The sequence below is a fragment of the Equus przewalskii genome, chromosome 13, assembly GCF_037783145.1.
Source record: "Equus przewalskii isolate Varuska chromosome 13, EquPr2, whole genome shotgun sequence".
Classification (NCBI taxonomy): Eukaryota; Metazoa; Chordata; class Mammalia; order Perissodactyla; family Equidae; genus Equus; species Equus przewalskii.
In genome coordinates this window covers 45911012-45936732 of record NC_091843.1, presented here as the reverse complement: position 1 = coordinate 45936732, position 25721 = coordinate 45911012, and the positions used below count along the sequence as shown (strand labels likewise).

At 39.4% G+C, this 25721-nt stretch overlaps 1 protein-coding gene across 5 annotated transcripts in view; it reads left to right on the top strand.

Annotated features, from left to right (window-relative positions):
* Positions 1–25721, top strand: part of CCDC192 (coiled-coil domain containing 192) — a 224497-nt gene that overhangs the window by 113871 nt on the left and 84905 nt on the right. For all 5 annotated transcript variants that reach the window (XR_011525630.1, XM_070571258.1, XM_070571259.1 and 2 more), the window contains exon 6: positions 8898–9030. Coding sequence is in view for 4 of the 5 variants with exons in the window: in XM_070571258.1 (XP_070427359.1) it covers positions 8898–9030 (133 nt within the window). In the remaining variant the exon portion in view is untranslated. The remainder of the gene's footprint in view (positions 1–8897; positions 9031–25721) is intronic.

Genomic DNA, 25721 nt, shown 5'->3' with positions numbered 1-25721 from the left:
CATTCATCCATACACTCATTCTCTTACTTTTAACACTGTAAATACTTTTTAATATGAGATCTGGTCCATTTCACTTTAAACTTAAAAACTTCTGCTGTAAAAATTGCTTCAACTCTGCATTAAGAAAGTAGCAGGTTTTTTTTAAAAAAAGATTTTATTTTCCCTTTTTCTCTCCAAAGCCCCACAGTACATCGTTGCATAGTTTTACTTGTGGGTCCTTCTAGTTGTGGCATGTGGGACGCAGCCTCAGCATGGCCTGATGGGCAGTACCATGTCCACACCCAGGATCCGAACCGGCGAAACCCTGGGCTGCCGAAGCTAAGTGCGCGAACTTAACCCCTCGGCCATGGGGCTGGCCCCAAAGTAGCAGTTTTTTAAACATTGTATTTCAGGGGAAAAGAATACATAGCACAGAAAGCTTCCCACTTCGCCGCTCTCTCTAATTTCTGTTATACACTGTACAAAGCTATTTCATGCTATATGAGAATCATTTCTCCTCTTATGATCCTTTTCCTTTTCTCTACTGACATTTCCTTATCATTTGTTAAGTGGTTTTAAGGCCAGCTCTTATACTTACTGAGCCTGTATCCCTTTACTTTCACTGCTTTCAGGGCAGAGTGGAATTTCTAAAGGAGAGTGATATTTATTGGACGGTTAACTTACTTCAGTTCTCTGTACCACTCCAGAAAACCCTGCCAGGTGATTCCAACACCTGGGTGCTTCCAGATCTGATTTTTCCAGTTCTTAAACACATGCCTTTACTTTATGATTCAAGATAAGTCACAGATGGCCAGTAGCTGCCAATTTCCTCCCAGAAGGTAGCCTTAGTCAAATTCAAAAGGAGTGGTGAGCACAGAAAAAGGACAAGTATCTGCCTAATGATAAAGTCATTGCGGAGAAAACTCTCTTCATTACTTTTTTTTTTTTTTAAAGATCTTATTTTTTACTTTTTCTCCCCAAAGCCCCCCAGTACATAGTTGTATATTCTTTGTTGTGGGTCCTTCTAGCTGTGGCATGTGGGACGCTGCCTCAGCGTGGTTTAATGAGCAGTGCCATGTCCGCACCCAGGATTCGAGCCAATGAAACACTGGGCCGCCTGCAGCGGAGCGCGCGAACTTAACCACTCGGCCGCGGGGCCAGCCCCTCTCTTCATTACTTTTATAATCATGTTAGAGGAGCTGAGCAGCACTTTCACAAGCCAGATATGGGAATTCTTTTTCACCTCCTGTATATTCTGTCCTCTCCACATACATCACTTCTTATGGCTGTTTGCCAATGAGGTCAACACCTGCAGAGGTAGGGCTGAGGACCTGAAATTGCTTCATATACAGCTTCGGCTCCTTGGGCTTTCTCTGTCCCCCAGGGCAGGTGGGACTGGAAAACATCTTTTGCCAGGTGTGACAATGCACTTCTCTCTCTCTTCTCATGGTGTGACTTGACAGAGTAAGACCAAAAAGTAGATTTGATTTTAGCAGGCACTGGCTACACTTTTTTTTTTTGCAAGACCTATTGGACCTGTGCTCAGCCAGTACTATGAAAACCTATTTATTGTGCTGTAGGTTTTTTCTTTCTCAAAAATCTTGGTTGTCAGCCTGATTAATATTTCCTGGAGAAGAATGATACGGCAGGGTTACACTCACACAAAAAAAGAGTATACCAGCAGTACCCCTTAATCTCAGAAATGGGTTAGACTGAGTACAGTTATTCTAATGCCATATGAAGGCAAGTTGGCTGGTAGACATTGGTCCAGCTTATTTCTTTGAAGTTAGCAGGATCTCAATTACCTAAAGACTCTTCTTTCTATCAGACGTAACCACAGTATGTACCACATATAAAGAATGACCCAAGTCTAGTACTGCCCTGTTCTCTGGGTGAAGAGGGCTTTAAGAGGAGGCTGCCCACTTAAATAAGTGTTGTTTTTGACACCGGGACTTTCAACACTGTGATCTTAGTCACGGCTCCAGGTTCCAATCATATTCAAATCCCATTGCCCTTCAGTTCTTATGGCCAAGGAGCAATGGGATATAGTGGGAAAAATCTACTGAGATTGGGAATTGGGAAACCTGACTTTGAGACCTGCTTTGTGCAGTTTTATTAGCTGTGACTTTGGGCAAATCATGTCATTTTTCTCTGCTTCCACTTCAGCCTCTCTAAAATGCTAGGGCTGGACAATTTGGTTTCAAAGGTTGACCGCAATTCTGCGTCATCTAAAATTTAATGATTCTATCTGATTTCCTAAACTGTACAGAGGGGTTAGTCCATGTCTCAAAATTTCATTATTAGAAGTTAGACACTTCTTACTTTAAGAAATGAATTATAGAATAGGAAACCATTGTATCCAAATGGAGCACAATGTAAGACTCTGGGTAGGAAGTCCAGGCATACAAAGCCTGGTGATGGAAGGGACAGACTGGAGCCAGATTGCTCAGATTTAAATTGTGAGTCACCATCTGACTTTGGGAAAGTTACTTAAACCTCTCTGTGCTTCAGCATTTGCATCTAAAAACGGGATTAATAATAATCTTACTTCATTGAGTTGCTATTAAAAAGAAATAAGTTAGTACACATAACGTTCTCAGAACCATGCCTGGCATATTATAGGTGGTCAGTAAGTGTTAGCTCCTCTCTGTAACATTCCCAACAACAGTCTGTGTGCTACATGCAAGGAAGGGGAGCTTACTGTCTCTGAGGGCAACAAATTCCAATTTTTGGACAATTCTATTGTTAGAAACTTCTAGCGTACCACTGGAGTTCACTCCAAGCGTAAAGTTATCTCTTTATCTTGTAATAATTTGTAACTTCTCTTACATAAACACTTTGGACATTTCTGGAAGCTAGGACATCCACTGGCAAACTTTACCTCTGTCCCTCATAACCATTTATCCCATGGAGAGAAAGAGCTGAGGCTCGGCTCCTACTATAGGGAAATCCTTTCCCTGTAGCAAGTCAAGATGCTTGTCTAATTACTGGGATTTTGTTTTCTTTTTATTAGAAATTCCAAACCCTCTGGGAGTGGGGAGCAGAGTTAAAATGTATTTCTATAGCATATTGTAACATAAAATAAGCTACTCAGGTGGGAGGGATTCTGCAAGGAACTGAGAAGTGCCAGCTTTGATTTCTGAAGTCTTACTCCACTGACCATTAAACGTCAACAGTGGTCATGAGGGGCCTGGCTCTTGGTTAAGGTTGTGATGAGGCCTAAGGTCTGAAATAAGACTAAACTACACTTGCCTTTGTGATTTGTCTTTCTTTGTTTTGTTTGAGGAAGATTAGCTGTGAGCTAACATCTGCTGCCAATCCTCCTCTTTTTGCTGAGGAAGACTGGTCCTAAGCTAACATCCGTGCCCATCTTCCTCTACTTTATATGTGGGACACCTGCCACAGCATGGCGTGCCAAGCGGTGCCATGTCCACACCCGGGATTCGAACCCCAGGCTGCAGAAGCGGAATGTGCAAACTTAACTGCTGCACCACCATGCCAGCCCCATGTGATTCGTCTTTCATTCAAGGCATTTTGTAAGAAAGCTTCATCTGATCTATTCTTTGTCACTTCAGATGACTCAATAGAAGAGTCACAATTGTCAGGATCAATTCAGGATCCTCTGATAAGTGACACTAGCAGGGCTCAGAACAGTGCCTGGCATAGACAGTCCTTAGCTGGGGTCATCAAATCTTTCCTTTATTTCCTAGATTCTCTAGAGATATCATGGCAACCCATGCTATAAATGCCCCGCCATCACACTTCAGTGCTACTCTTTTATTATCAAGTCAGTTCTATTGCCTTTCTTCTTCTTCTAATTAGAGCCACTCACACTCTATCAAAGGTTACCTTTAAGTCACTTATATTAATGGTGCTGTTGGTTAGTGAAGCCTCATGTTGCCATTGAAAGGAAAAATCAGCCTCTGGAATCAAAAGACCTTGGTTCAAGTCAGTTTAGCTTCTTACTTACTGAGAGATTATGATTAGATCTACTCAAGTTCCCTGGGGCCTCGCCTCGCTCCTCTATGAAACAGAGACACTGACATAAATGACGATTACATTTCATCAATGAGCAGTGGCTACTGGGAGTGTGGGTTAAAGATTGTGAAGCCAGGTGTGCAACCCAGGGTGAAAGCCTTCCCAAATCAAAAGCCTGCCATGGAGTAGAAAGGAACATACATGGCACATATTTGCCATCCCTGGAATTTTAAAGTATTCACTTGAGGAGTGTATAAATATAAAAGAAAATAAGAGTTCTGAAATTGACTTTTTTAAGCCAAGTTGTATCCAAATGCTACTGTCACTTAATAACTTCATTATTAAAGATGGGCTATTGGAAGAGAAATGAAAGGAGAAATCTTTCCATACCTTCTGTATTCAAACGAAATTGTCTTGTATGTCCTTGGTAGCAAGCATTTTATCAGTGGCCCTCTGGAGACAAAATCTCTCTTTATTATATGTGCTTTCTAAGTGACTGAAGGTGGGCTGATTTCAGACAAAGTGGGAAGAAGCTATGCTCTGGCAGGTCCAGAACAGAGATGCCATGAAAGCAAGAGGTAGGGCCTTCGAGTGCCCCTCACATCATTCCATGTAGGCAGCCACCTACTTTGCCCAGGCATTGGGCCAGCTCTGGCAGGAGATTAGATCAAGGTTATTTCCTTGTCTGTTTTCAGGGACATTAAGCTTTGTTTACCCATACAAAGTGAGGAGGAGATCAATGCAATTATGCAGAAAACTTAATTTAGAAGAAGCAAGAGGAGGAGGAGGAAGAGGAGAAGGAAAGGAGGGAAAAAAAAGAAGATAGAAGTCTTGCTTTCAATAAAGTACAAATTTTATTTTCTGTAAAGTGTGACAAAGACAGCTTTAGAAGAGATACTTCAGTGTGTTAGTGGGGGCTTGAGAGTTTCCCCTGATATTTCAAGGAAAAAATGACAAAAATAACATGACCTATCTACTACCCTGCAAACACAGTAATGGTACTATCAGTTATGTATTATGTCATTTAATCCCCGCCAGCTCTCTGAAGCGGGATCTAGGGCCTGAAGATGTCATGTGCCTGGTGCAATTTCTTGTGGTCAATAACTGGCAAAGCCCAGCCATAGAATCTGAGGCCACAATTCAAAGTGTGTGGAAAGACCAAGAAATTTTAAACAGCGCTGAAAACTCTGTGTTGAAACTCTTCTATAAATAGTTCCCTGATTATTTCTAATTCCCATTGACTTAGTATAATGCAAGCTATTCAGCAATGTGATACAGATAGATATTTCCTTTTCAAAACATTGCACAAATACATGGTTTCCTCCTTCTGTCCAGCCTGTAGGAGAAGTAGGAAAAGAGCAAGGTAATAGGAATTTACCCCCAAGCTATAAAGCCTTCCTATCCTCTCAGTAATCACCAAGGGGAGCTCCTGGTTACTAAGGAGACCATAACAGAATCCATTAGATTCTGTACAACACTTGGGTTGCCTGGCTAGAGAATGCCAAAAAAGCAAAGGAAAATATTATCGTTGTTGAAATCATTTGATGTCTATGACTAATAAAAAACATGTTGGCAAACTGAATTTTTAGAAATGCCCAAAGGCCTTGGTTACAGCTAGGAATTAATAGCATACATAGCATAAATAGCATATGCATAATAGCATACATAGATGTTAAACTATTTTTAAATGTATCTGAATAACCAAAAGGTCCCAACTGAGACCTTAACCAAACAATCTAGGTCCTTTATTCAATTTTTTATTTAAATCTAAATTTCCCCACCTCTTTCCTTATAGCTAAATAATCAAGTTTATACATTTTGAGTCACATTATCCTTGAATTCTGAGGGACCCATAGGGCTTCTTGGCCTTCTTATCCAACTTTTCACAAATACCAGAATTACCTGTAGGGTATCCCTGACAACTGTACCCACCTTAGAGTCTATGAGGGCTGAGGTGTCCATTCAGGCATGTGCTGTGCAGTGGGGGATCTGGAGGAAGCCAGAGATGGAAAGAGCTGGAGGTAAGGCAGACCTCCAATTACCTCTTGACCCAGATCCCAGAGGTTACTATGGGCCTGCCTGAAGATGTTCATCCAGTCTCTTCTTAATTATTCCCGGAGCAGGAGGCCTTTGCCAGGACCCATCCTATCTTGTTATGGATGCAGCTTTGATTGTTGGAGGGTGCTTTCTCATGCTGTGCCAAAATCTGCCTCTTGTGTTTTCAACCCTTGTTCCTCATGATATCGCTAGAAAAATACTGTTTGACTCAACTTCCTCTCCTCTGGAAGAGTCCCTCAGATAACTGAAGTCAACTGTCATGACTCCCCTGTAGGCTGTCTTCTCCAAACTAGATATCCTCAGTTTCTTTCTCAGATCATAAGGCAAATATACAAATATTATAACAATAATAAGAGGAAGAACATGTAATCACTAAAAGAGAAAGCCAAAATGGTGATCTGGAAATGAGACTTTTTCTTAAAAAGTGAGTTAAATTTTTTATTTGAAAAGCTGAAATTTTTAACTGATATTGAGAAGCACTATGTCTTCCCACTGAGTTCCTATGCACTATCCATCAAGTCATCCTGTCAAAACGGAAATGTAGCTTAACAAGATTTTTCCTTAGTGACACCATGCCAGCTCCTAGTGATAGCCATCAATTCTCACAAAGCTGCATTTATCTTTTGCTTGTGTTTATTTACTATCAATGCCTACTTTGAGAAAAGTTTCTAGAAAAATACTTTTCTGTACATGAATAGTTGTGACATAATTTCAGAATGTGAATACCATCTATTAAGAATTAAGGGAGGGACAACATAAGGAAACTGAATCTTCAGTTCTTTCTCTTCTCAATATTTTATTATGAGAAATTCCAAAGATGCAAAAAGTTGAAATAATTTTATAGCAAACATCCATATACTTAATAACTACATATGACAATTAACATTTTGCTATCTTTGATTTATCACATATCTGTTTCTCTGTCCACCCATCAACCTGTTTTACCTTTTTACACGTATCAGTGTAAGTTGCTATCATCGATATACCTAACCCCTAACACTTCAGCATGCGTATCATATCAGTTCTTTCTGTGATACCTTTAATTAGCACTCTCTTCTTCGTCGCTCTTCCCATTCTTTCCCTCATTCCCTCTATATTCTCAATTTTCATTTCTGCACCCTTCCTCCCACTTTCTATCCCCAAAGTTCTATGTGATAAAGGGAAGTGTGAGAAATGTGAGCACAGAGCAGTCTTGGAGTAGCATCAGGAAAGGTCACTGATGACCATACAGGGCCTCACAGGTGTTATTATCACAGGCCTGGGACGGATGAGGCCCTCATGAACAAGCTGACGAAAATCAACTTACAAGAGAGAGGTATAGATCAGCATGCCAACTCAAGAATTTACTGTGAGAAATACAGCTATTAAACACCTAGGCACATTTCTTGATCAGCTCAGTCTCTCCCTGAACTAATCTGCATGACAGGCCAAATTGTGAAGGATTTTGGTAAATAGAGACTCAGAGGAAGAGAGTTAGTTAGAAGGATTTAGTGGCACAAAGCAGAGACCTTATCAGCATTGATGTTTCAACAGCTGGCCAGCACAGTGCCTGATGCCAAGGAGAAGCTGCATAATTAGTACAAGGATGAAATGAATACATGAATACTATCACTCTAGTAGAACTGCCCTGTAGACTAGGTACCAGCCTGTGACTCGGGGCACCTCTCGCCTAGATCACGCTGGGTAAACTCTGCCAAATTCCACCTCTCAAACTCTCTTTGAAGAAGTTTCATGACTACCATCCTTCTTTGAATAACGCATTCGTTTGTAGCCATGTGTATGCTGTTACTTAAGTTTGGGTGAAGTCCTGATCTTCCTGCCTTGGATCTGGAAGACAACCTGTTTCTAACATGGGAGGTCTGTGTCTATCTAATCGCATCTTCAATAAACTGATTTTACTGGCTTTACTCTCAAAACACCGAGTGCCTCCCTGCTGCCTGAGTGTAGGCCTTTCAAAGACCAGGGAACATTATCTTCCCTGTGAGCGAAAACCATCCCTTTGCCTATCTCAGGATTTATGTCTGATAAGAAATGTTAGTCATTCGTTTCCCAGGCTTCCTAATTATCAGCCCATAAAGACTTGGAGAGATGAACTCTTCAGTGGAAAGGCAGCAACACACAAGTGCAAATGTAGCACTTTTCACCACAGCTTCTCTATAGTTGCAGATAAATCCAATATTGATAAATTAAATCCATTTTGAAATACATAAAGGAGGCATTGTAGTCATAAAGTCTCAACATGAAGCCTTTGGTTAGTAACAACTTCCTAATAGAGTTCTTTCAAAGAAATAAATCAGATTATTTTATAGCAAGGAATTCCTGTCCTCTATTGCTTGAAAACCGTTCTTACCTCTGACCACCTTCCCTATATAGATACCATAGTAAATATCTATAAACATCAGCATTTCATGGTAGCATCACTCCCTTTAGTGTTTATTTGAATGCAAAACATTATGGTATTAGGGTGAAAAATGACACAAAATCAAAGCTCTGACTATTTCATGTGAGTCTACATACAGAATGGGGAAAAAACCCGGGTACTTCTAGGCATTAGCATCTCAGTGATAAATGCCAACTGGCAACCAGAGGTCTTCCTAATCGCCTCTATTGTAAGCAACCAAAACACGAGGTTCAGATCCAAAACTCTTCAAGAGGGCATAATACTGTGATGAAGAGAGTGGGCTTTTATTGTTGGGGATCCCAATGCTCTGACAGGAGCACATGCACTGTTTCACAGACCTCAACCAGGATTCAATCTAGATAAATAGGGAACATTTCATCTAAGCCCTGCTTCAAAGGCTATGTTTGTTCAGACATCATTAGTTCTTTTTATTCCTTTGATGCATCTGTCTCTAGTGACGGAAACTCTTATTTTTTTTAAGAAACTAAAGCACAAAAGGAAACTGAAAAAGCTACAAACTGATTTGGCAACAGCTAAGCAAGAGGCTGCCATCACAGCCCTGGAACTCAATGAGAAGATAAAGGCTCTGTGTGAAGGAAAGCCAGCCCCTAGAGGTCAGTATTACCACGTGACAGTTGCACACTGGCCCGTCGTCCTCGCTGATGTATGTAGTTATATTGTCAACAAAGGAAAAAGCAAGGCCACAGCGCCGGGCAGCATACTGGCCCAGTAGCCTGCTGGCCTGGCCTGACCTCCATTCCGCATGAATAGAGACAGCACACAAACCGCTCACCCCAGGCTGGGTTCGCTTTCACCGTAAGAGAGACAGAGAATGAACAAGCGGTTCCTTAAAGGAAAGTCTCTGAAGCTGAAGAGCCAGACTGAAATAGATCTGATAAGTGTCCTTGCACAAACTGAGTGGCAGTGAGGGAAGGGCAGGGCCTAAGAAGCAAGACCTGAAGCCCCTAGGGATGGGACTCTGCAGTGGGGCAGGGAGAGGGGCTGTCTAAAAGTGTAGACAGGGCTGTAGGCTGAGACAGGGTCAGGGAGGGGAAGAAATTAGAGTTTTAACAATAGGCAAATGAGCCAGAAACAAGCAGGGAAGGCTGGTTGGGAATGAAATTTGGGTGGTTCAGAAAAATTTTAATAGCCAATTTGGTTTGTATTTTTTAAAAAGTCTTCTCCAACTAAGAGACTATAAACACACATTGGGTAAAAAAACCCCACAGACTGTCATCACTAGCAATAATACGAGTTAACATTTAATACTGTGTGCCAGATATTTTGCTAAGTACATGCATTTAATTCTTAGAACAACTTCTGAAGTAAGTACATTTACGGATTCCACCAGAGTAAGCAGAGGCTTAGAGATGTTGATTATCTTGCCCCAAGTTAGACATGTGTGAGCAAAGCCTGGGACGTCAGCCTCCAGACAACAGCTTACCTACCCTACACCAGGCTGCCTGTCACAGCTCTCACACAGGAAAGCTATTTTGCCGCTATGCAGCAGCGACATCAAACCTCATTCTGCCTGGTGGATCTCTTGTAAAACTGTGGTTCCCTGGGACAAATGTCTTTCTTTGATGTGTGGGGCTCTTGTAAATCCAGGAACATGCCATTGTTCTTACTCTGGCTTCCTTTATTACTCATAAATAATTTTGGAAAAAGAGGAGGAACCTGGAAATAAATGAAGGAGGAGGAAGTAGATGATGTGGTGGCTTCAGAAAGTGAGACACTCCCAGCATCCCAACCCACATGATAAAGCTTTTAATATGAGTTTGGTTTTATTTTTCAATTTTGAATAACACTTTCCCAGGGTTGAAATGGAAACAGTCACCTTGAAACATATGCTGAAGGTCAATTTGTTTTTCTCTTTCAACAGAACAACATAAAGATAGTTTATGAATTTTCTTTTACCACCATGAAATCTAAAAAAATAAAATCCTTTAGAGAATATTATCCATGTAAAGGTCTTTGTTCTAGGGGATCAGAGCCAGATTTCAAGTTGGTTGCATAATGAGAATCCAAGAACGATTGTAGAGCATATTGGAAAAAGTTCTCGAGCTCACTTGAGAGAAGCTCTCAACTTTTCAGTTGTACTTTAAATCTAGAGAAAAAAGATGTTATTGCAAGGTATCTAATTCTCATTACTCATTTTTGACAAAAATAGTATTTGCTGTCTAATCACAATTTTGACCCTTAGATATTTTGATAGGTCAAAATTAAAATAATGCTGAGGTACCAGGACTCTAATGGTTTCGGGGAGGGTAGAAAACTAAATCCCACGTTACCTTCTTTGCCCATTTTTTCTCTATATTTCTGTTAAAAAAAAAAAAAACTACAGTACAGAAAAACATTCTAATGTGTTATGAACAGATACAAATTTAAATAAAGCCAAGTATTCCAAGGTCGACTATGGCTGAAAACGGCGACTCACTTTTGGACCTACATGTTGCTTGTCTTACTTGGTGGAGAAACTGAATCAGTGGACTGACATTTAGCACGAACATCTTAAATCAAATATTTGCACATCTTTCCTCTCCGGTTGATCCCAAGCAGTCTCACCCTCAATTCAATAACCTGGGAGACTGTCAAGGCCTTGTGGCCCCAGAGTAATATTAGCTCTCATCCCCAGAGACCTTGGCCACCTCTCAATTCACTTGTAAGGAGTCTGAAAAGTTGTCAATAACTTTAACACACAATGACCCCCATTTAACCACAGAACAATTAGGGTTGACCCACCTCCCACACACATTCCTGGACCAGATTACCACCCCTTCCCTAGTTACCTTGTGCCTTTTTATAAAATGTTTGTTTTCAGTTCTCAGACCTCTGTTTGTAAATGACAGATGCTCCAGTCATAATAGCTTAAGGAGAAAGGGTGATTTATTGACATAAGTGTAAACAAACTAAGAAAGGACATGCCATGAGTCTCAGAGTCCAGTGAATTCCAGGTCTCAGATACCATCATGACACTCTGTATCTCTCATCTCTGCTTCTCTCTGCATTGAGTCTTCATTCTCTCAAGCAGGATGTCAAAAGAGAAAGTCCATAAACAGCTATGGATTGCCCTCCTTATCTGTCTTCCAGAGAGGAAAGAAAGCATTTTTCCACCAACTCCAGTTAGAAAAAGTACAAGAAAGAACTCTGTCCTGGCTTGGGTTAGGTACCCATCTGGGGACATGAATCAATCTTTGTGGCCAGAGGGGGGCAACCATGGTTAGACAAGCTCTGGTCACACACCCACCACTGGATGGCAGGGTAGAGGGAAATAAGGGTAGGGAAGGAGAATGTTCTGACTAGTAGCTCCCACCAGAAGCACAGGGCTGGACTGGGAGAAAAATACGTCCTTAAAGGTAGGCATAGCCCATTTCTGGAAAGAAAGAGTGAAGGACTAAAACAACATGTCCAATACACTCTCAGTTAGTGGTCAAGTTAAAATATAAGGTAATGCTTATGCTTAATGAGTCACCCAGCCATAGTATTTGCTTTTTGCGTGTGTGCTGAGGAAGATTCGCCCTGAACTAACAATCTTTCTCTTTTTTTTGCTTGAGGAAGACTGGCCCTGAGCTAACATCTGTGCCAATCTTCTTCTATTTTGTATGTGGGTCACTGCCGCAACATGGCTGATGAGTGGTGTAAGTCTGCACCCAGGATCCAAACCCTTGAACCTGGGCTGCCAAAGTGTGAACTTAACTACTAGGCCACTGGGTCAGCCCTGAGTATTTGCACGTTTTAAGTAGATTCTTCTTGATAAAAAAGAGATCTTCATGATCCAAGAAATAAATGTCTATGGTATAATTTCAAACCTCTTAATAGATGGAGAGTAAATCACTTTGGAAAAGGACTCCCCTTCCAGCCTCCATCAAGTGACATCATGGTTGCCTACTCTACAGGCCTACCTTATTCTAACAACTGAAATTGCAAAAAGGGGAAAAAGTATTAATTCTAAGTAACATGTTACCTGGATTAACATAAAGCTACTTCTCTATTATAGTTACAAACTGATGCTTATAGTTCCAACAAGCAGATTAATGAAATATTTCCAAATAAATTAGAATTTCCTCTTACCCACATGTGGAAGTCTTTTCCTGGTTTGTTTCATTTTCTAAGTAAGTCTATATATTAAGTTTCCGTTCAGCTCTTCTGATCAGAGGGATGTTCCAGAATATTGAGAATACTTTTAAGCATACTCAAATTGATGAAACAGTGTACTATCAAACTTTTTTGTTTACGTAAAACACAGTAAACTATTTCATTGGCTATGTACTTAAGTTACATCCAAAGAAATAAATGATTTAAGTCAACGGAAAGTTTAACTGAAAAGAAAAACATCTTTATCGTAAAACTGGCACAGCAGGATACTTACTAACAGCCTGAGTGTTGTTTGTTGATTTTGCTTTGTGCAAATAATCACAGCCCAAAGGCAGATTCCTTCCGTCATTTCCACAGCCTTCGCCTGAAGTGCATACAGCTTTATTTACTAGCAGAATTCAGTGAAATGCCTATTGTACTCTTTCAAAGCTTGAGTCCACCTTTTGGTAAACCTTAGTCTGCAGAAATCTAAGGTTAAATTTCAAAACAACCTTTGCTTCCTTTGGCTTAGGAGGACAAAGTTACTTTGCAAAAGACCTTATTGACTAAGTCCTGTTGTTGGTATGTGAGCATTAAGTCACTTGCTATGATGAAAGCTCCTATCTTTGACCAGAACATGGAGGGCCTGGTTTGTAGATTTCAAGCTAGCATGCTATAGGGAATGCATGCTTCTGGATTTTTTTTCGTTTAATTCTTTTCTCTTAATATGCACATCTGGCATGCAAATAAGGTCTCTAGCCCCCACATGCAAGTTCCCGTTGTCCCAGTGAAAGCCATATCAACTTTAAGTCCTCTTTTGGTTTCACTCCATTAGGAAGACACTCCCAGGTAGTGCAGGTGCGTCCTAGGGCAAGCTTATCCAGGAATCAGTGTCTGAGTAGAGCCCACCACACTTTTGAGGGAGGCCTATAACAAGATTGACATTTCACAGATTTTCAGTGACACAAGACTGCTTTTAAACATTATCCCATTAATTTTAAGAATCAGACCGTTGCTGTCCTATATCCCTTGTTTTTTTTGAGGAAGATTAGCCCTGAGCTAACATCTGCCGCCAATCCTCCTCATTTTGCTGAGGAAGCCTAGCCCTGAGCTAACATCCATGCCCATCCTTCTTTATTTTATGTGGGACGCCTGCCACAGTATGGCTTGACAAGCGATGCACAGGTCCGTGCTAGGGATCCAAACCAGCGAACCCTGGCCGCCGAAGCAAAACATGCAAACTTAACTACTGCGCCACTGGGCTGGCCCCTGTCCTATATCCTTAAGAAGATCAGGAGATATATCTCTGTGCCAACACCCTAGAGTCAACTCTAATCATTTTAAAGAGTATGTTTTATCATGACGGCCACCCCCGTCATGATAAAACACTCAGGCACTCAGTCCAAACCATCTCTCCTTTTTATCACTCCTCCTGCAAATGTCCTCAGGATTAAAGGTCCTATTGCAACTAGGTGTTAAGAAAATAGGGAGTTCAGGGTGATGAAATATTCTGGAATTAAATTGCGACAATGGTTACACAACATTGTTAATGTGGTAAAACCACTGAACTGTACACTTTAAAATGGTTAACATGGTGAATTTTATGTTGTGTGAATTTTATTTCAATTAGAAAAAAGAAAAAACCTTGATTAAAACAATCCTCACTAAAATGTAATGACTAACCCCCTGTTAAGCGTAAGTGTATTTTAATGAGAGTGCTTTGGGTCTAAATAAAATCTTGACTTGGTAGAATTCCAAGCCTTTAGAGAGAGGTCATATTAATACTTATTGGAGTAAGGCTAGTCGCGTATAGTTATCCATTTGTATCTAGGCTTTTTGGACACTGCCAACCCCTTCTCTTCTTCTTTCTCTCTATGAAGCTCTTTGAAAGGCTGCTCTTCCTCAGACTAGGAAACAATAACTTGATCAGTAGTTCTACTCGCAACCTTTTCTCACCACTGAACACAGATATTTATTTTGCCCGTCTACTTAGAGTTTCCTAAGAAGGTAACAATGAAAGCTCTGGGATCTCACTGTTTCAACTGCTGGGACTTGGACAAAAGGCATTGCTCACCACCCGTGTCATCAGGCTGCTTGGTGCTCAGTCTGATATTTGGTCAAAACTCAGACAGGCAGCCTGTACTTCCCCAGTGCTGCCAAGGGTGCCACTATCTTGACACAGAGTGATAAGAATTTAGGGGGGAAAAGGTGGAGAATCCCCCCCAACACACATTATTATCCCAACATTCGCAGAAAAAGGTTTTCTTTTAAGCTCTCCTATTGAATCCTCAGATATAGAAACCAATCCAAGGTGGGATATTTTACATTTAGACCATAAACTCCAGCAACTAACAGTAGGCAAAATGAGAGAGGGTAGAAGTGATAACTTCACGGTGTGCTTTTTAAGTATCACAAGTTCCTAAGGAGTTTTAGTATTTATCTCACAGAAATAGCTTGTATTTCTCATAGAAATAGCAAACGGATTATCTTTATAATCTCTAGGTACAATTCAGAGATTGTCTGTCAGTTTGTCTCTTCCTTTGTCCATTGCAGTCTTCCCCAATAGAGCCACTGGACCCCAAAGCCAGTCTTCTCACTGATTTCAGAAGTTCCCTTAAAGACAAGCAACTGCTCCAGAAGTCCCTGCAAAACTTAGGGATTTATTGCACGAAGATCCCAAGAAATGTTACTTATTCAGTATGTGCAAATTTAGGGTGATTTTAATTTTCAAAAGAACATTCCAGAGACCTCTAAGCTTAAAAATCACTCACGTAAAAACTAGGCATTGGTCAGGACTTTGCTGATTGCAAGTGACAGAAACCAAACTGAAACTAGTTTAACCAAAAAAGAAATTTACCAGCTCCTGAGGCTGGCAAGAAGGCAGAGTCACAGGGTTTCTGGACTGCTCATTCGGCTCCTCTTTGCCATTGGCCCCATCTGGGCAATTGCAGCCGCAGATCAGGAAAGGGTGCCCTGGCCTGACAGTCTATAGTGAACCTCTGTTTCTGTCTGCTCAGATCCACTTCCCCATTCTCTCCGTAGCAGAAGCATGATTTTTTAATCATGCTTTTCCCTTTGGGAAAGTACTCTCCCATTCTCTGTAGTCCTGTGGGACTGTCAGTCAGGGTGTCTCTTTCCCCCTTGACCAAGGGGAAGGCTTGTGACTAACTGAGCCAATCACACTTGCTCTTTTTCCGGAAACTGAATCTTTTTAAAAAAATTCAACTGTATCATTTCTTTTCTTTTCTGGGGGGAAAGGGCGGTGATTATGGGAAACTTGAATCTTGAGCTGAGTTGAGTGAAGGAGGACAGAAAAAGACTAGAGCTGATTCGTTCTGGAGGTTGGGCCCTGGCGCCTGAGAAAACCCTCTACTAGTTTTTTATCTTTTATCTTTTTTTTTTTTGCTTTTTCTCCCCGAATCCCCCCAGTACATAGTTGTATATTTTAGTTGTGGGTCCTACTAGTTGTGGCATGTGGGATGCCGCCTCAACATGGCCTGATGAGTGGTGCCATGTCTGCACCCAGGATCCGAACCAGCGAAACCCTAGGCCGCCGGAGCCGAGTGCGTGAACTTAACCACTCAGCCACAGGGCCGGCCCCTACTGCTAGTTTTTGATATCTATATCCCTAAGGTTGACTTCACGAGGTGTGACTGTTAAGCTTTCCTTCAACACTGAGAGCTATCTCATATGCTTCCAACAAACTCTTTTTTTGGCTTAAAGTAGTCAGAATTGGCTTATAATACTTACAAGCACAGAACTTTAATTTATACCCAATTCCAGGGAAAAGAACTTCTTTCTCACACAATCAATACAGAAATCTCAGGGAAGGAATTTGATTGACCCTCCTTGTATCACAATCTTACCAGTGGATCAATTGCTGTGGCCAAGACAATGGGGTGTTATCATGGACCACACCTGGGTCATGTGCCAAAGGTCAAGGACTAGAGAATATTATCAGATAAAAGAAGATGGGAAAAACTTCTGGACAGAAGACAAAAAATACCTCTCACTGTCCCCTTTAATCTATTTTAGTTAAACCTTTAAACTTGGAGAAGACAGCCACGAGCTGAAGATCAGTTTTATCTTGTCAGGAAAATACAAAATTTATCTTCTTTCTCCCCCTATTATTTTCAAACTGCATATCTAGGCCCTTCCTTTGCAAAAGGTCTGGAAATCTATTCATTTTATAGTGAACAAAGGGTAAGAAGATCCATTCTGAAATTTTTGGTTAGGGTCCAGTATTTGCTAGCTATACCAGCTGTGGGAATTCAATGATGTCAAGGTCCCCTCCCTCCTTTGTTTGTAAGACTAATTTTAGAATTACACTAGTATCAGGAAATAGTATTCCCTTCCTTCTGTCCATCCCTTAGGAATGGTTTTTAAAAAAAGTCTTCTGGCTTCTGTATCCAGAGAGGTTGGATGAAAGGGCAAGGGCCAGCTAAATGTCAGACAAGGCACATGGGAATTGGAGCTTGATCAATTTCAAAGGCTTCCTACTTAACCACGGAGACTGCTCTGAGCACCAGAAGAGCATGTGCTGTTTGGGAATGCTGTTAAATAGCCTGGAATAGAGCTGAGAAGAAAGATGATTCTTTCCAGGAAATTTGCAGAGCAGTCGTGAGAACTCCTTTGTCAAACATCGGTAGGTAGATGGACATTTACTTGTCAACATAAGCTGAAATGGGAGAATTTGAGGTTGCAAACAATTGTCAGCCAGCTGTCAATAGTAGTGCAGCTGTTCCTAGTACAAACCTCTTGTTGCCAAAGTAGAAAAAGTGAATAATGTTATCTCCTGTATTCCCCAGAAACCTCAATATTATTTTATTTAATGACTCAATGTTTCCTGATAGGAGGTTAAAGTTAGAGAAGAGCTACATTGGTCATATGAATAAATTTGGAGGACTGAGTGGATAATTTTGGAGAGTTTGAGCTCATCAAATCAAATTTAAAAAAGATGCACAGAACAAGATTCTGCTGGACAAATGGGTGCCTTCTGTTTGAAGGCATAGGATTTATTTCTGGCTGGTGGGATAGTGTTAGAAATATACATATATATATATATATATATATATATATATATATATATATACATTAAATATATACCCCTATTTGCATTGTGGTAGTCTGGAAGAATATTTGTTTTTAAAGATACACTGCCTTGGACCAGATTGCGTTATTACGCCTCTAAATTCCTCAATCAATAAAGCCACAATTTGGTATTTGACAAAGAACATAGAACTAAGAAGAAATAAAGAGGAAATGTAAAATGAACATCATTATTCCTGATTTGCTTAATATGCAGTTGGATCCAGAGAAGTGTGTTAACTGACTCTGGCATAATAATCAGTGCCTGCAACATCTGAAAATGTTATTGCTCTTCAGCAGATGCTTTCTTTAATCCCAGAAATTATGGCTGAGAATGACACCTTGATTTTCCAGTAAGACCTGGAAGTCCTGCCACGCCAAGCTGTCATCTCAACCTGGGTACACCATTAGAGCATCTCTCCACAAAAATGGTCTAGACATGTCCCAGGGGCCACTTCTTTTCTTGGTCCTTCTTGGTGGATAAGGAAGGAGCTCTGCTCCTATTCTAGGGACTTTTGAATAGAACTTGGCAAACAAAGGAGGGAGGAGCGCTCAGCCACAAACTGAACTTACATTCTTATAAACTGATCAATTGTAACTTCAAAAGGTAAATTTCTGAAGCCATGGAAATTAAAGGATGCTTGAGAGATGATGGAGAGATATCTGTATGCATCATGAATGAACGCAAACAAGAATTCTTAAGAGTCCTCAAAGGCAGGACAAGCACTTACAAGACTCAAGTCAATAGGATAAAATTTACTAACTTAGTTCTATAGAATCTAATATTACCTTAACTCTTAAAAAGTTCCTAAATTTATAAGGTAATAAAACAGCAAAATTTTTATCACACTGAGCTGTGTATAATAGGATTCTGACATCAAGTAAAAGTCTCATCCTCTAAGTTGACCCACAATACATCAACTGATGTGACAGTCTCTTCCAGTCAACTATCCCAGCTGACCAGCGAAACAATTGTGATGGCTCTTTAGGGCGACTAGGTCTTTCTAACCCTCAATAAGTGCCAAAATCTCTGGTCTTATCCCACATTGCTAAGTAAATTTCTGACAAAACATATTTTTCAATATGCTTTCATTTTATTTTTTGTAACGTGTGCCACAGACTCTATTCATTTTCATTTAAAATTGTATATAATGTTAATTAATTCATATAGTTTTTATTTACTATTTTTAAAAGATTACATGGAGTTTTAAAATGAGACTTCTTTTAAAATACACTTCTCATTTCTAAATTTTAATATCTCATTTATCTAAAGTGATCATATTATTAGAATTAAAAATCAGGACACCACCTGATATAAGCTTTAACATAAAAATTTACCTCAATACTCAAAAATATTTGAAATTAGGACCATGCTACCAAATCCTACATATATTATCACTATACTTACAGTTCAAACAGGATTGCTCAAGAGAGTGGAAACGCCACATTTATCTCACTGATTTTGCTTGTGGATCTTAGCAGCTAAGTGTCTTTGGGTCTTAGAAGCGAAGGTTAGTAAAATGTAATTAACACCACAAACCCAAGAGAATGTCAGGAGACATTGAGGGAAATACAGAGCTGACTACTCTGAAAGCGAGAATCAGTGTTCATCTTTCATTATTGTATCAGAAGAAAAGAAAACATTAGAACCAGACCTTGTATAAGCCATCTATATTAATGCTATAAACAACATTTTCAGATGCCAGTGGCTGATCTTTTCTTTTTCATAGCCATAACTTTTCCAGATAAGTCCCAAGAGTCAGTAATTGAATTTGAGAAAAGATGTCCTTCTTTTGAGGTTGCTTTTGATCTAAAGCCAAAGGCAAGTAATTTATTTAGCAGAAGCTGTAGGTTCTAAACAAAGATATGTATTTGGAAATATTGGCAACCAAATTAAGTACCTTAATTTATTTGTCAATAAAGCAGTAGCAAGATGCTAAAAATTCACTTCAGGATAAATTCTTAAGGAAATGGAAATTGGTTTGAGGTTTTCTTTTTTCCATCCCTATGAACATACACTGAGGAACATTCTTATTTAGATTATATACAAAGGCTGTGGTCCTTCTTTGAAAGCATTCCTGAAGAAAACTGGTAAAACCCATGAATCTTGTATTGCCTCAACTACGTCAGCTTCCCTTTTCATGAATTTAATCTATGCAATAAATAAATACCCTTACTCTTTTTTAATGACTGATTTCACATGTATGTTTCTATTTTGGTAAAATTTTTTGGTTTGTATTATTCCTGGATTTATTACATTCATCCATTATATTAAGTACTATTTGGTGCTTATGAAAGTTAAGCAAGAGTGAAAAAAAACCTTGATCGAACTTCAAAACAAGGGAGGGAAAAAAACTAAATAAATAAGATTACACTAGAGAAATAAAATCCACATGAAATGAGTAAAATCCAACGTTAAATGAAATGTTATAGCCAGGTGCAACTACTGGGAGTTTCCCGCAAAGTACCTCTGCTCGGTTCCTGAAGACTTTGCACCAGTTATTTCCTCTAAGATGCCTTAACCCTTTACTCCTATCTCCCTCTCTGCCCTGTTTTTCCTTCTGATCCTTCTTCAGAAAGTCTTTGGGGACTACCTCCATCACCACTACCATCTCCCCAACAACTCCCTGGCCTTCCCATGAGTTATGCATCCGTAAACCTTGTGCACACTGCAGTCATAACACCTATTATAAATATCTCTTTGCTTATCTTTCTTTACTAATAGACTGTAGGTTACTTGAAGAGAAAGCAGAGATAGTGTCTTAGTTTTCTTTATATCCATAGCCTAGCATAGTGCCTGATGTGTGATGGTCATGAAATGTTGGATGGATGGATATTGAATAAAACTTAATGGGCCTCTGTTCTGGTGTTCTATTGCTTAATATGTTTATGAATTGCTAGGTGATGGAGTGTGCTTATTAAATTAAAAATTTAAAGTCAAGCCGAGTGGCAGATTTACCAGGGAACAGATTGTACTTTTAAATTGCCGGTGATGTCCATGGGATCACTAGTACCGTTACTGGCTCGAAGGTTGAAGGAGATTATCAAATCCCGAGATAGATTTGAAACATTATTGATTCTTCTGCACCTTATTGTAATACATACTCTGTGGACTTATGGCCAACTGTGTTAGTTTATGACTTCACTTTACCATTTCAATTAACACTGATAGCATATACACATACTTAGAGGACTTAAAATCTAGCACTCAGAGTTCAAATCAGAGCTTTGTCATTAAGGTGGCCAATCTTATAAAACTGAACTGAACATTAGTTCTGAAGTCCTTTCTGTTCTACTCTTTAAACTGGCTGGCCTCCCTGCCCTACTTAGCACTTTGGGCCAGCACCTGGCATCCCTATATTGGCCATGGTCTATGCCTTGAGCCACTCTAAGTCTGCCCATCATGCATACCACTTCCCAAACTCTTCCTGACTTCCTCTGGCCCTATCACTGGTAGACAATTTTATGATTATTTATTTGGATCCACTACTCAAGGTGACATCTCTAGTTCTCACTCATTCTGTGATTAATTGATATGTCCCTTGATATATGTCTGTTTCTAACTGCTTTAAGTAATATCTTGCCCAATTTTTGTCTAGCCCTTAGGATCCTCTCCCCTGTGGCCTCATGTTCCCATCAAGTTGGTCTGGTTCCCATAGATACTAAGATATCTTAGGAATTAACCTTCAATGGTTTGGCTCAAGTTCACTGTTGCTTACTTTCATTTAGATCTTGATTATCTAACCCCTGGTCTTTCACAAATGATTTCTTTTCTTTAACTATCTCAGTGTTTTACATTAAGGCAGGGCAATTATGCAGGAGTATAGTTTGGTAATGTCACTTTCGTAATCAGAAATACTCCATGGCTTCCCATTGCCTGTGAAATAAAGTTCATATTTTTTAGCCTGACATTTAGAGCCCTCCATGAACAGGCCTCAACATATCTTTCTAGATTAATTTCTTAAAACTTTCCTTTACACATTCATATTCCCTCTCTCCACCATTTGCCTGTCAAGCCATCTGGTGGAAGCCCTCTAGCTCCATTTCCACTTCTGCTGACAAATAACAAAACCTGCCTGATTGGTTTCACTTTGTTTGCATGATTATAGGCCTCAGATGAGCATTTAACTTTGCCCAGCAAAAGAGCCATGATTTTTTCCAGCACGTTGCTTTCTCTCTGAGACAACTATTCTGTACCGTCATATTTCTTCTCAAACTTCCCTCACCTCCTCCACACTTACACCTAGCTGATGACTTCACTCATAATTCACTGAAAATACACAGGCCGTCAAATGAGAACTCTCTCATCTTTCCACTACCAAAGCTAAATTCTTGCTTCATCTCATCACCTGTGTTCTCCTGATTACATTTTGTTACCCTCCTCCCATTCAAGGTTCTATCCTCCTACCAGTGCTCCAGACCCCATGGTTCTCTTCTTCCTAGGTATGTCACTTATTTACCCTATCTCACACTTGCATCATATACTCCTCTTTACTAGCTCATTCTGATCTGCATAAGTACATGTTGGTATCTCACATCTCTGCACAAACTTCCTTTGATTCCCCTTTGTTCAGTACCTCTGTCCCACTCTTATTCTAAGGTAAACAACCCCACACAATGTCTTCACTTCCTCACATCCCTCCCATGTGCTGTTGAATCCACCTGAGTCTGTTCTTCCCAGCCCATTTAGAGAATCGTATTCAACAGAAAGTGCTTTAATCAAGGTCCCCAGCAATCTTCATGATGTCAGACCCAATGTAAACTTTTCTGTGTTCATTTTACTTGAATTCACAGCATCATACAACACAGATGACCACTCCTTTCTTCTTGACACATCTCCACTCTTGGCGTACATCAGACCACATAGTCCTGGTTTTTCTTCTTTCTCATTAGCTACTTTTTCTCTGTCTAATTTGTTGAATTCTACTTTATAGAACCTCTAAAGATCTTCAAGACCTAGTCCAGAGCCCCCTCTTCTGAATCTTCAGTCTTTCCCTGGATTGTCTCATTTTTTCTCATGGCCTTAAATATCACCTATAGTCTGATAATTCCTAAATTTGTATCTCCAGTCCAACTCTCTTCCTTTAACTCCAGATTCATTTTTTGCAAGTGCGCTTTATATATCCTCTTGTTGATCTAACCTTTCAACCATGGTCTCCCCCTATCTTCTCCTAGCTTAGGCAATGGCACCACCACCTACCCTGTTACTCAAGCTAAGCAAATTGGTGAAAAGAAAAGTTACAAATTGGGATAAGTGTGATAAAGAAAATAAATGGAGTTCTATGATATGAAATAATAGGTTGGAGCAGAAATAGAGGACACATTGATGAGGTAGGTCAGCAAAAACCTATTTAAGAAGGAGCTGACATTTCAACTGAAATATGAATTATGAGAAGGAGTCAAGCATATAGAGATGCAGAGGAAGAGCATATTCCAAAAGGAAATAGCAAATATAAAACTGTTTCAGGGAAACAGTTTGGTGTATTTTTGTAATAATCATAGGTGTAATATACTTGGAGTGAAGCAAATGGAGGGGGAAGGTAGCAGGGGATGAATGTGTAAAGATAGGGATTGGATCAAATGTGAATATTTCAATAGTGCAGGTGAGAGGTGGTGGTGGTTTGGACCAGAGAAATAGAATTGGAAGGAATGAATTTAATCTTTTAAAACATTAAAAAAAATTTTTTTAAACATTTTTATTGTGGTATAACATACATAACTAAATATTCATCATTTTAACCATGTGTAGGTGTATAACTCAGTGGCATTAAATACATTCATGATGTTGTGTAACCATCACCACTATTGATATCTAAAACTTTTTCATCGTCCTTAACAAAAACTCTGTACCCATTAAACAATAACTCCTCCTTCCTTCTTGTCTCTCGTATTCTCTATTCTACTTTCTGTCTCTGTGATTTTGTCTATTCCAGGCATTTCTTATAAGTGGAATCATACAGTATTTGTCCTTTTGTGTCTGGCTTATTTTTACTAAGCGTAGTGTTTTCAAGGTCCATCCATATTGTAGCCTATGTTAAAATTTCATTCCTTTTTACGGCTAAATATTCAGTTGTATGTATATGCCACATTTTAAAAATCTAAGATGAATTTAGTCTTTATTTTGAAAATAGAATTAGGGAGACATGCTGATGAATTGGACATGGAGTTGAAGAGAGTGAAGGTAACAAAGATGATTCCTAGGATTCTAACTTGTGAAGATAACTGACAGGAGATTGATTCAATGAAATGGGGAAGATTTGAGAAGGATATTCCTTAATCCCCAACTGAATTTGAATTCATAACCTTCTGGATAGAGGACGATTCTTGAAGGATGAGGCCCCCACTGAATCTTAAATGATAAATGTGAGTTAACCATGTTAACAGATATGCATGAGAGGGGGTTGGATACAGAAGAAAATTCAAGAAGAATGAACCAAGTGATAAAAGTCATAAAGATCTTCATTTTATTTCTTTTGCCTGGAACATCCTCCCCTAATTCTTTATGTCCCTGTCTGAAATTTTCCTGATGTTCAAGTCCCAGGTGAAATGCCAGCTCTTCAGACCCCCTTAGGCACTTATTTATGCTCTTTCAATTTACCATATTTAGCTTATATAACAATTTTTGTCCATTTCTTCCCTGCTCTTTGAGGGCATGCATTACATCTTTAGCTTATTTGTATCCTCCCATAGCACCCAGTACTGTTGACTTGTATAAAGAAGACTGTGAACAAATGTTGTTTTTCAGCAGAGTATCATTATCAGGTATGGGAACGGAAGATGTGCAAATTACCAAACCTAAAACAAGCCAAGAGGCTAGAAAGAATAATAATAATTATAACAATTAATTATTATAATAGATATTTGAAGATTTTCATTTAAATTCTTTATATCAGAATTTAGTTGTACAATTATCTGATGTTATTACATTTTTGGTGCAGTGGAGAAAGCCCCTATGTTACAGAGTAAACATCACAGAACCTCATTATCTCAAAAGAAAAGGTAGGCAATCCTGAGATAATTAAGGGGCTGTTTTTTGTTGTTGTCATCATTTTGTTTTGTTACCATGTAAATCTAATCATCAGAAAGATTAATTCCTAGATGGGACTAGCAGTACAGAAAAGTACAGATGTAGTAATTTCTAACATATAAAAATAAGTTTAGTATCTAAGATGCTGAAATTAGTTGAGATGTAGCTTAGATTTCCAAATGCCTTAAAAGAATCTATGTGAACTCAAAATGTTCCCATTATAATCTGATTCCCGTTATAATCAGAACTATTTACAAGTGTGTACATAGATTTCCAATATATAGGTGATATGGAGAGAATTTGACTTTTATCTTTGCTAGCTCTAATAGTTCACTTGGCAACTAGCAGTGGTCCTCTGACATCATCTTATCATCATCCTCCAGCTTTATGAAGATGTGGCATTGTTTTATTTGATGTTCTAAAGAGAACCTAGATAATTATAGATTTAAAAAAGGACTTACAAATCTGTATTATAGATGGTTACATGTACAAATAAAGTTTTTTTTAAAGGCAAGAGTCTGGTTAAATATAAACCCATGGCTCAGGGTTAGGAAGAGAAACAGTATAGAGTAGGTTTACGTGAAAAGAAAAGAAAAGAGAAAATAATGTTCTCCATTGTTTTGAGTGACAAAGAATTGGCAGGAATCCAAATACCATGGGAGACAAGATTAATATTACGTGTATCTGTCAACATCCTGTTTGAAAATCTCAGCCAGGATCAGAGGTCTCTGAAACCATCCAAAGCCTAAAGAATGAGTCATATTCTCTGCAGCAGACAGCCCTAAAATATCACTATCGGTTGTTTGAAGTCAAACAGACCTTGGTGATCTTCTTGTGAACTCCCATGTTTTACAGACAGAAAACGGGCCCAGAAAACTCTCTGTCTATTCTGCAGCACTGGAAGGCACCACGAAGCAATGGACAGAATATAGACTTTGGAACCATACAGAATTAGGTTCGGGTCCCAGCTCAGTTACTCAGACAAGCCCCTTACTATCTTCGAGCCTCAATTTCCTCAACTGTAATATGGGAATAGCTACTTTGCAGGGTGGTTGTGAGATTAGGAGTAATGTGCCTAAAGCATCTGGAACATAGAGAATCAACAAGTGCTAGGTC